This window comes from Saccopteryx bilineata, chromosome 1 (genome assembly GCF_036850765.1).
Source record: "Saccopteryx bilineata isolate mSacBil1 chromosome 1, mSacBil1_pri_phased_curated, whole genome shotgun sequence".
Classification (NCBI taxonomy): domain Eukaryota; kingdom Metazoa; phylum Chordata; class Mammalia; order Chiroptera; family Emballonuridae; genus Saccopteryx; species Saccopteryx bilineata.
Window position 1 is genome coordinate 189,642,119 of NC_089490.1, and position 12,725 is coordinate 189,654,843.

General features: G+C 36.2%; 1 protein-coding gene across 2 annotated transcripts in view; it reads left to right on the top strand.

Annotated features, from left to right (window-relative positions):
• Positions 1 to 6,370, top strand: part of INPP4B (inositol polyphosphate-4-phosphatase type II B) — a 708,587-nt gene extending 702,217 nt beyond the window's left edge. The window contains exon 25 of one of the 2 annotated variants that reach the window (XM_066232888.1): positions 48 to 6,370. In XM_066232888.1, coding sequence (XP_066088985.1) covers positions 48 to 180 — 133 coding nt within the window. In that variant the 3' untranslated portion in view covers positions 181 to 6,370. The remainder of the gene's footprint in view (positions 1 to 47) is intronic. The other variant, XM_066232938.1, reaches the window with a different exon arrangement.
• The last annotated feature ends 6,355 nt before the right edge of the window (positions 6,371 to 12,725 follow it).

The window sequence follows — 12,725 nt, forward strand, 5'->3', positions numbered from 1 at the left end:
ATTTATTTATTCTGTTTCATGAAGTTGTACTTTTTCCCCTTTCCCAGAGAAGGATGCCGCATAGAGAATGTACTGAAGAATATCAGATGCAGAAAGTACGCTTTCAACGTGCTGCAGCTGATGGCTTTCCCCAAGTACTACCGGCCTCCAGAGGGGACTTACGGAAAAGCCGACACCTAAGCTTACCAACCTGTCAATAAACAGGAACACAAGTCCGCTTCACTTGGATAATTTCTACCTTTTCTTTCTTTCTTTTCTTTTCTTTTTTTTTTTTTTTTCCATTGTTGTGAATTTGTGAAGGGAGACAATCAGGGATGTTTGCCCAAATCTAGGCATGACTGGAATCCGTGATTGGCCTATTACTCTGAAAGAAATCCATTTTTAAAAATCTAACATTAGATTGTCCTTTCTGGCTCTAAGCTTCTATGGGTCAACTGTTGCCGGTTGAGGTCAGCTTGGAACCTGCAACTTTCATCTGAGGGGTATTTTAATGAAAGGCATTCTGAGAAATCGATGCCACAGCGGACTAAGGGGGACTCAGAGAACCGTGATCTCCCTCCAGAATGAAGCTAAGAAAGTAGGAAAGGGAGAGGGACTTCGGGATATTATTTCATAGCTTTTCTCATACAGACTGTTAAAGCCTGTTTCTGAGGTTAAAAAAAAACAAACATTTTTCTAGTGGGTTGAAATTAGGTACAGTTAACTCTTGATCCTGACTCCAGAACAATTTACAGGTATGTCTGTAAAGACTTTGTCATCCAACTAAGCTGTGACAGTTCCTCCTAAACAGTAGATGAACAGTGTAAGCAAAGCAGGAAAAATGCTTTGCATAAACCTGGTGTCTTTTCAAAGCTCTGACTGGGTTCTCTGACCCTGTTGTGAAAGTGGCAGTGGAGGGAGTTTAATAGGATCACAGGCAAAACGCGGTAAGGAACAGAAACTGCGAGGAAGCTACAGACGGTCAGCCCGCTGACGTCCAAAGAGAAAGCCCCACCGGCCTGAATTTTATATGGTCAGGTTCACGACAGTCAATAACATGTCTTAGAGATGTGTCCAGCAGACATTCTGCTATAGAATATAGATGGTGTAATCATGCATGGCCTCCCATAGGTTAGTATATGTGAATAAACCTTCTAAAATATATGCAACCATAACTAATGTTGAGCCAAAACAATTATTTTTGTTAACCTGAATTTCAAATTTGTCCTTACTCAGTAAAATAACACCATAAAATTGTCTAAAATCTTAAATGAGAAGCTTCCTTAGAGATTATCTTATGTAACACCTTCATAAATGGTAAATTTATGAAGATATGCCCCCAGTCACCTAGCTAGGTAATTTTGGAACCATGATTACAATCTCTTCTTATCTTCCTCCCCTGGCTTATTTCTTGTCCAAGTTGCCATGCCAAATATGCATGAAAATGATGGGAGAATGCTAGTTAGTTAAATTAAAATTCACATTTGTGGCCGTTACTAAAACTTAGATTATAACACTCTGAACAAATAAAATCTGTTTCCTCCCAATTTTAAGAATTTATTGCTTTTCCTTTCTCATGAGAGAAGCCTGCCATCCAGAGCATAAATCTCCCTTGGAAATGCCAGGCTTGCTACATAGACGTCTCTTTGCTATGACACATTCGATGGGTGACATTATGAGGCTTTCCATAGCTAATTTGATAGCTCCTTGCTAATACACTTGTTGAAATAAGGGTTCCAAACAGAAATCTAGATTCTTGAGTTATTTTTTTAATTAATACAAATGTTAGATAACCATTTGGTACCTTTAATACTAGAATTATTTTAGCTAATGACTGGGCATTATATTTGAGGCAGTTGCCAAACTACCTACAGCCTTTTTAATAAAAAGAGGCTGTGTGCAGTGGATCTATCCATGGGTAAAGTTATCTTGGTATTCTTTTATTTACACCTCCATTTCTGTGATCAAATATAATCTTTAAATTTTTTTATTTCCTTTGGAAATGGTAGGATTTGTGGTTATTTTCAGTGTCCCACTGAATTTAAGGTAAAAAGATTGGATAAGAATAAGACAGGTTTCTTTGAATAACTCTGAATCCTCCTGCAGTTTATCAAGGGGTAGTCTGAGTTCCAAGAGACTGAGTAGTTTGTCATCCTGTAAATATTCTTATAAACAAGAACTTTTGTTTGCATTTGTAAAAGTGAAAATTCTTGACTCACATGTGGAAAAAATACTCAACTAGAAAGCCAACAATAAGTGTGTCTTTATTTTGGAGAGGCGTTTCAAAGATTTTTTTCTTTTATAATTAGTACTAATATAGATGCCTCAAGGGGTGGAGATTACTATACTACAAATGCATATGAATTTTTGTTTATTATTAACATACTCATCTGCATTTCTCTACAGAAAGCTTATATTTGTACATACTATTTTTTTCTTCTTTTCCAAGTGAGAGGAGAGAAGATAAAGAGACAGACTCTAGCATATATCTCAACCAGGATCCACCTGGCAACTCGGCCATCTGGGGCCATGCTTACAACTGAGCTATTTTTAGCACCTGAGGCGGAGGCTCCATGGAGCTATCTTCAGCACCCAGGGTTGGTGCACTCAAACCAATCGAGCCATAGCTGTGGGAGAGGAAGAAAGGAGGAGAGAGAGAAAGGGGAGTAGGAGGGGTAGAGAAGCAGATGGTCACCTCTCCTTGTGCCCTGACCAGGAATCAAACCCGAACATCCACACACTGGGCCAATGCTCTACCACTGAGCCAAACCACCAGGGCCTGTACATATTTTTAAAAGTGAATTTCATTAAGGAAATTCATGCTTCATATCAACATCGATATTGCCCCTTTCCTAAGAGGTATTCCCAGTATCTTTAGAAAACCACTTCATTATTTCTTAAATGATTAAGGCTTTCAAAATAAAAGAGACAAGGTTAAACAAAATGTTTTAAAACTACCTTGTGCAGATACAGCCTCAGTCATGCTTGTATATCTACATTTTCATTACAAGGGACATACACCAGCAGGCTGATTTTAGGAGACCATGCCAAGCCAGTAAATGAACCAAGAAAATGACATTTCCAAACATGATAAATTTTTTATTTGCTCAAAAAATATTTCCCTCTCATATCATCAAATGTAGATGTCAGTTCCATATTTGCTACTGGCAGAGTATTATAGAACACATAGTTACAAACAAGGGAAGGTGTAATCCTGACTACATTTGATCCAGGGACAAGAGACCGAGAGCCCCAGAGTGTTACCCAGAGCAGCTGATCCCAAACATTTGAAGTCTTCGTTTGAAGCAGCCCTGCACTTACGGGCACCCATTCATTTCCTTTCAATTGGGTTGTTTTTTTCTTGTAAATATTGCCATGAGTGTGTCTACAGCCTGCCAAAACAATCCTTTGATGTGACTATTTTGGTCAGTCCACTTATCCGGTGAGTCAGCGCAGTCCTTTGAGCAGCTGACAGATTGTGCTAGGATGATCAAGTCCAGTTAGAGCACTGCGCCCTGTCTCCGGCCTCCAGGGCTTACTGATGAGAGTAACACCTTTTCTTCAAAAAACAGTGAAATCTTAAAAGCTAGCATCTGCCCAGAGGATAATTCCCTTTTCTCCTTCAACTAACATGGTATTTGCATAAAATAAGATTCTAGATGGAAAATAAAAGAATTGTATGGACTGATGGTTTGATTTCCAAGCTACCTGGCTAGAGCTGATTTATCCGACTCTTGACGATGTTTGTGTCCATTTTATCTGTACAGTCAAACGCTGCATTGTGGAGTGCCACTGCGGGTTTCCTCCTGGCCCCCGTCCAGTGACATCACAATGGTCGCTGGAAATTGACCACAGTGGGAGTACTTACACCACAAATATCCAGATGCTACAATACACGGCCTTTAATCTCTGGAAATCAGTTGTTAAATATTTACTGGCATATAACTGAACACCACCATCCCTTTTTCTCTGCAAAATACATAATCGGAAGCTGTATAAGGTGGGATTAAATACAATCACTCATCTTCAGATGGCTGCAATTTTGTTTCCATTTTTAACCTCTCTGAAGACTCTGGTCAGACTATCACTAACATTTTATGTTTACTGTTTTTTATAATTACTTCATCATAGACATGCGTTTTAAAAACATATCCTGACACACTCCCAATTCAATTAAAAAAAACCAAAAAAATGATTAAAAAATAAAAACATATCTCTCCATGATACTTGGCAAGGGCAGTCTTGGCAATGCAGCTTGAGTGTAAACAGTTCAGTAAATTCAGGGAAATGTTAGACTAATTAGAATATCAGTGAAAATGTGCTTCTGTACCCGTTTTTAAGATTATAATTTTAGTGTTTGCTAAAAGCAGAGGAAAAAACCCAGTAGCATAGAACTGTGCCCAGGTTCTAATAAATACAGCTCCATTGAAGCCCAGACTGGTAGGTTATACAAATTAAACTCTGGCACTGTACTAAGGCATCACAGATGTTTTAGACATTTGATTTCCAAACAGGCTGGTATATCAGTGGTTAAATTCAATATACAGGGAGCCTTGGATAATCTGGTAGGAAGTCTATTAACTTAACTCAGATATAAGAAACTGGTCCAAGATAAACTGTGGTCAGCAGTTACAAAGGGAAGCAAACTTATTGAACCCAAGTCATCCTTAAGAGCTGGAGGCTTTTCAAGTTCTGCACTATTGAAGAGAATGATTTGCTGAGAGTTGTGTCATCAATTGACAATTTTAGCGTGATCTCACATTCAGTTAGCCCAGCTGGAATCTGCAGAACCTATGCTTTTTACCCTCATATTTATGTTCCATTGCTATATAAAGAAAGTTTCAACATATTCTTATTTTTTGTTTCTTTGACAATTTGAAGTTAGAACTTTCCAAATGGATGCTACCAATAGCAAAAAACTGTCTTTCAGAACAGGGAAATAAAATTAATGTTTTAGATAAAATATTGCAAACCAATTATAGAGTTAAGGCATGGAAATTTGGCTTTTTACTTTCTGAGTCATAGCACACATTAGGCTATGAATTTTATTTCTAAGCATGTAAGAGAAAGCCTAATGCATTTGTGATGTCAAAGAAACAAATCATATCTATTAGTGACAAGGAAGTAGGAAAAAATGTATAAGGTAATAATAACCAATAATAACCAAATAAAAAGTATATGCAATTAGCTCATCTGAGCTTGAATTTTTATAGATTACATGAATGTTTAGAATTTCAAATTAAAAAAGGAAAACAGGGCTCACAATTAAGTATAGTACCCAAAGAGAGTGAATGCCAAGGGGTAGAAGACCTAATACAAGTGACATTGCCTGATAAGCCATATCTTGCTTATCTTTTAGTAAATAGAATTATTTAAGAAGATGTTGCATTTTCACACTCATAGTATCAATACATTCACAGTCTTCCTAAAATCATCTAAATTTTTCCAAAGGATTTAATCCAACAATCTATCTTTAATGATGACTCAATGCAGTATTGTTAACTAGCAAGCAATGATGACTCAAATATTGTCAAGATTGCAGTATTAGCTATATATAATAGTTCTGGGACACTTTTATTTTATTTTTATTTTATTTATTTTTTTATTTAGTGAGAGTAGGAGAGGCAGAGAGACAGACTCCCACATGTGCCCCAACCAGGATCCAGCCAGCAAGCCTAGTAGGGGGTAATGCTCTGCCCATCTGAGATATTGCTCTGTTGCTCAGCAACCAAGCTCTTCTTAGTGCCTGAGGCAGAAGCCATGGAGCCATCCTCCATGCCCAGGGCCAACTCACTCTATTGGAGCCATGGCTACAGGAGGGGAAAAGAGAGAAGAGAGAGAAAAAAAGCAAGAGAGGGAGCAATGGAGAAGTAGATGGAAGTTTCTCCTGTGTGCCCTGACTAGGAATTGAACCTAGGACATCCAAATGCTGGACTGACACTCTACCACTGAACCAACTGTCCAGGGCTCTGGGATGCTTTTATACCACTATCAATATTTTTTAAATTTCTTGTCAAAGAACTTTCAAACTTTTAAAAGACAAACTCCATGTGTTTATAACTCTATGACACCCATTTCTCTGCACATGTGCAATCCTTTGCACACATATACTTCTCGTGTAAATATTTCATAATTTTATTTAATCAACATTTAATTTTCAGTTTCTTATGGTACTTATCTGAAATTTTGGCATTTGTTTTCTTTTTATGTTAACTGTATATTCTAGGTGAACCAATAATGTGTATTCCTAGGAAATGAGGCACAGATAGGTTAGATCATTTTATATTTGCATTTGGAGAAGTATCATTTTGTTTTATTGTTTTGTGGAAACCATATTCACTGTACACTGTGTGTATATTTTTGTTTAAATAAATGTGACTTTTATTTTTTATGTTTTTGTCTTTTTCTCCCTATCATACATTCTTTTTCATTTTCATCAATATAGCAATGTCCAAAAATTAATGAAAAGATTAGAAGTATAAACTACACAATATTTCAAAGAGAATAGACTACTTTTATGCTATACCAAAATTACAATGCAATATTTGCATCAGTACAAGGTTAGTCTCATAATCACTAGCAGAATGCACCTTGCGGGGTTACTATTCTATGGAAGCAAGATCAACCACAATTGTTTAAAAAGTTCCAAGAACCAGATGCCAATATTTCAACTTTGAACAAATCACTGATCCTTGTAGTCAAGAATATATGCAAAGTCATGTGAGCACAGGTGACAACTTTTCTATGTAGCTATTTGGATCTGATTAGTTATGATTCATTATAACAGTTGATAATAGAAGGCAAATCTCAATGAGTTTCAATTAGATCTTGTTGCAAAGGAATTAACCAAATGAGGCCCCTGCTTGTGTTTAAAGAAAGAATAAAGTTTTGCTATCTGGAGAATTTCAGGAACGTATGTGATCCTACAGCAAGAAACATTCCCCTTATATACATTGTCATCAATATATGTTGAAACTAATATGTCTTTCTACATCTGAGCAAGAACAATGCCATCAGTAACCCGTGCATAGTGGTGAAGCAATGCATAGTGAATTATAGCACATTGCTGCCCGCCATCAAACCAGAAGAGTCTCCTGGGAAGATACTGTGCTATCTTAAACATCTGTGCAACGGTTCCTTGAGTGTTGTAAGAGACTGACACTCCCACTCAAAGTCAAGAAAATTTGTTCCAGGGCTATATTTTGGTATCTCCAGAAAGTAGAATCAGGAGAGTGGGTGGGTGGAGTTGGAGCATGTCAAGCCAGTACTTACTCTAAGCCAAAGTAGCCAAGTGGCCGTGATTCTTTGGCTCCTTATAACAACAAACACTGAGTTCTTCATTTTCTCAAAGCCTGATAACTGAGGATGACACAAGAGCAAGTTTTTAAATAAATAATCATTGAAAAGCGAAAGGGCTAGGGAAAGGGAACATTTGGATAGAACACTAGGAACATGGTAGTCAACCTTTAAAAGCTACCTTCTCTCTTAATAGGTATGTTAATGCCGTTATTGCCATTACTTTCAGAAATAATGGCAATGACGATAGTGATCTCATTTTGTTTAGCATCACAGCTTCTCAGTTATTAAACCAATCGACCATTGAACCTGGGGGAGAGATGAGATTAGAGTTAGCAAAGCCTTTTAAACCAGAAAAAGGAATTCAGGGTTTATGTGCAATTAGAAACAATTACAGGGCTCCAAGAAGAGGACTACCTGTGACCTAGTTTATATCGTTAAAGGGTGACTCCAGATGCTGTGCAGAAGCTGGATTACAGGAAATCAAACTGAAAGCTGTGAGGCAGTCAGAAAGCTACCATAGTACAGTGAGAACTGGTGTTAAACAGTAACGATAAAGAGAAGTAGAGGAATTCATGTACTATCTGGAGAGTAAAAATGGCAGGATTTAAAGGGACTGATGGGTGGCGGGCAGTGGGGAGAGTGAAGGGAACCAAGTTATAGTAAGTTTCATTTCTGATTTTACAGGCTGAAAAGAGGTGATAACGTACCGAGACGCTGAAGAAGGAGGCAGGAGTAGATCTGAGGAGAAAACCAATTGTTTGGCTTTGACCCTGGCCATCCATGCCAAGAAAAAATTCCAGTATAATCAAGGAGATGAATATAGGGTTTAAAGAAAAGTCTAAAGTGGGAAGAGAGTAGTGTATGCTTTCAGGATATGTAAATGAATAAGAACACAGAGCAGTAGTCAGCACTTGGCTGAAATGACAAAATAACTAGCTTAAAAAAAAGGCAATTTCTTGACTCATAAACTGAAAAAGAGCTGGGATTGAGCCTTTGGCACACCTGCTTCCTGATGTTTACATGATGATTTCAGTTTCTCTCTTTTCTCCTCTCTCCTCTCTCTTTCTCTTATTTTCTACCCCCTGTCACTGGCTGTTGTTTTCTGTCTTAGTGTAATTTACACAGATTCTATGCAGTTACAGGCTTACCTAGTACTTTCAGCTGTTGTCTTCTAAGAAAAAAGACATCCAGCAATCATATCAATCCCCAAAATGACTCTGTTCAGGGGTAAGTTTGGGCCACCTCTCCACCTTATGGCAGGTGGAGTGGGGCACTTTGAATGATCGCCTCACCACAACACGGGGCCCTGGGGAAGAGCAGTTCCACAAAGGAAAAGGCATGGGAAGATGGACAGCCATTTCATCTGCGGAGTGAGTGTGATGAGGGAAATCCTGAGACCAGCCCCTCAGGGGCCCAGACAGTAAGAGACTGGGTTATAATAAAAACACCTGGACATTGATAAGAATTACTTTACTGTAAAATTGCTTATTTCTGTATTAATTTTCTTTTTGGAGTTAGAATCTATCTATTACATGAAAACAACCAGAACACTCATACGTTGCTGCTGGTGGGAATGCAAAATGACACAGCCACTTGGGAAAACAGTTTTATAATTTCCTAGGAAGTTAACATATGTTTACTATGTAAGTCAACCATCCTACCCTTAGGCATTTATCCAAGAAAAACAAAACATATATTCATATAGAAATCTGTACACAAATATTTGTGGGAATTTTATTTATAATTTCCAAAACCTGGAAACAATTTACATGTTTTTCAACCACTATATGGATAAAGAAATCATGGTAGATCCACACACTGGAATATTACTCACCAACACAAAAAATTAGCTATGCCTATGCACAACAATTTTTTTTTAATTCAGTGAGAAGGGAGGAGGTAGAGACAGACTCCAAGCACCCCAACTGGGTTCCACCCAGAAAGCCTACTAGGGGGCAATGCTCTGCCCATCTGGGATGTTGCTTTATTGCTCAGCAACAGAGCTCTTCTTAGTGCCTGAGGCAGAGGCCAGGGAGCCATCCTCAGCGTCCAGGGCCAACTTGCTCCAATTGAGCTATGACCGCAGGAAGGGAAGAGAAGGAGAGAAGTGAGAGGGGGAGGGATGGGAAAGCAGATGGGCACTTCTGTGCACCCTGACCAGGAATCAAACCCAGGACATCTACATTCCTGGTCAACACTCTACCACTGAGCCAACCAGCCAGAGCCTATGCACAACAATTTTGATAAATATCAAATTTATTTTGCTGAGTAAAAAAAAAAAAGTCAGAACCAAAAGACCACATACTTATAATTATTTGACATTTTGGAAAAGGAAAATATTAAGAACAGAAAAAAGATTGACAATAGCCAAAAATTGTGTGTGAAAAGAATACTTGATGGCAAAGGTATAGCATGAGGAAAATTTTGGAGGTGAATAAATTGTACTGTCTTGATTGTGGTGTCATATAGAGTTGTGTATGCATTTGTCAAAATCCACAATCACTACAAAATGAAGAGTGAATTTTACTATTACATTTTTAGACTGCCAATTTTTAAATTAATCAAAAATTTATAGTAAAAATATTAAAGCTCAAGTTAAAACCACTGCTACCACTATATGTCCACTGGAATGACCAAAATTGAAAAGACTTCTTATACCACATGTTGACAGGATATGTATGAATCTCAAAATAATTATTGAGTGAAACAAGGCATACAAAATAAGAGTATATTATTATAGTTATGAGAATTCTAGTAAATACCAGCTAATCTACAGTGATATACTAGGGCAGTGCTTGCCTGGAGATAGCATCGGAATGGAAAAATGGATTATGAAAGAGCACGAGAAAACTTTTGGGGACAATAAATTACCTTGATTATGCTGATAGCTTTATGATATAGATAGGTAATTAGAGAGAGATGATAGACATTTATCAATTATACACTTTAAGTGCCATTTATTGTATGAAATGTATACTCAATAATAATGCTCTAAAATGAAAGAAAAATAACACCAATCTTATAAAAACTATTCCAAAAAATATAAAATGAACACTTTCCAGCATGTATTTGATGAGAAGAGCAACATCTTTATTACAATAATTGGTAAAAATATTACAAAGCAATATATCCCTGGCCAGCAATCCTTATTACCATAAATGTCAATATCTACATAGAATATTAGCAGCTGAATTTATTTATAAATTATGTATTACAACCAAATTGTGTTTATTCCAGGAATTCAAGATTGGTGTTAACAGTCAGGTTCCAATCAGTATCATTAAATATATGTAGAGAACAAAAGAGTAAAAATCATGATTTTCTCAATAGATGCAAAATATGTATTGGATAAAATTCCACAAACTAGACGTAAAAGAGAACTTCTTTTATTTGATGAAGAGATATCTTAAAAACTTACAGCATGCTGAATGGTGAAATATTCATATCAGCCACTTGGAAAGGTTCTAATATGTACCATAAGAAAAGTATATATATATATATATATATATGTATATATATATATACACATATATATGAACTGTAAATGCTAAAATAAAACATTATACATAGGCAACATGATATTTAATGTGAAAATTTTTAATTAGAGATAAAATATGACAAGAAACAAATTTAGCTTGTCATTAAATAAAAAAGAAACATAAAAAAAGCAATTCTATTTTCATAAACTAGTAAATGAAAATTAGAAAGTGCAGATCTAGCAGTATACAATACACAAAGAGCCCTCAATGTCCACAGTTGGACAATAAAAACATCAAATAGGATAAAACAATTTAACAAAAGCGCACAAGACATCACTGCAGAAAATCTAAGCATTAGTGAGAGAAATTACACAGTGTATAAATAAAGGGAGGTCTTACCATTATCATGGATCATAAGACACAATATGGTAATGAAACTAATATATCCCAAATATATATTCAAAATATATATATTCAAAATAATCCCAAGCAAAATCGTAAAAGGTTATTTTGGTGAAAATTGACAAGTTAATTCTAAAGTTTATATGGAAATGTGGAAGGTACCAAAAAATCAAGGCAAACTTTTGAATAAGATAAACAATATAAGGAACCATGATAACTTGGATAAATGTTTTATTCTGGGGTGGGGGGTGTTATAGAAAATACAAGATGAATCTGGACCATCTTGACATGAAAGAAAGTAAAGACAAAGTAAATAAAGCAAGAAAAATATCAAAGCAAAACACAGAGGCAGCATGTCAAAAGAACAAAAGGACTAACTTGAAAGAACTCCCAATGTCCACAGTTGGGCAATGAGCTCCATGAAATAATGATAGTAATTTAATTATTAACCAAAGAATAAAATAAGCATCTGTGGTAGAAAAAAAATTAATATTTTCATAAATAAATAAAGGAGAGATAAGAGACAACTTACCCTTATAGGAATTCTGATTAATTAATATAGAAGGAATGAGAGTAGAAAAATCCTCATTATGAAAATTACTCCAGTAGTTACTAGTAATGAGATACATTGATATCACGCACCCTGTTATAATGTAATAAGAGGAGCACATGACCTCTTATTCCCTCAGTCTAAAAATGAAAAGGTATCAGGCAGATCCAAATTGAGGGACAATTACAAAATACACAAGCAATGCTTTTCAAAATTGGGAAGCTCATGAGTTATAAAGAAATATGGAGGAACTGGGACAGAGTGGAGGAGACAAAGAAGACATGAAGACAATGCAATGTGGGATTCTGCTCGGGAGTTACCAGTTCGATTGCGTCAGGACACACACAGGAACAGATTGATGTTCTTCTCTCTCTCTCTCTCTCTCTCTCTCTCTCTCTCTCTCTCTCCATTCTTCTCTCTCAAAAATCAATAAATAAATTGAAAAAGAATTTAAATAAATAAATGAAGGATTCTGGATTGAATCCTGAAACAGAGAAAGAACATTAGTGAGAAGTCTAAAGAAAGTCTCTGGCTATTGCACCAATGGTTATGTAAGATGGTAACATCAGGAGAAGCCCGGGAGCAAATGTACAGGAGGTCTCTCTCTACTAGCTTTACCATTTTCTGTAAGTCTAAAAGTATCTTCATCTCTGGCACCCTTGCATCCTGTCTACCTGCTTATGTGCACAGGAAAAGGAGATGTTATAAATTAATTCTCTAAAATCTCCCTTAATAAATAACTTTTGTGGGATTCATTAACTTATAACACTGTAATGTAATAATGGTTAATAGATTAAGTGATTTTTCTAGCAAAATCTTTATCACTTTTTTTTTTAAATTGTCAGACACTTCAGAAGATTGTGTATGAAAATTATACTTGAATTATTTCTCTCTTTAGGAAATCTTCTCAGTAAATATCTTTCTCAATGTACTGCTTCAGGAAATGACTAGACCAAGAGACCATCTATAAAGAAATAATACTAATAGTTTGAATATGATTTTTAAAATCTTGATTA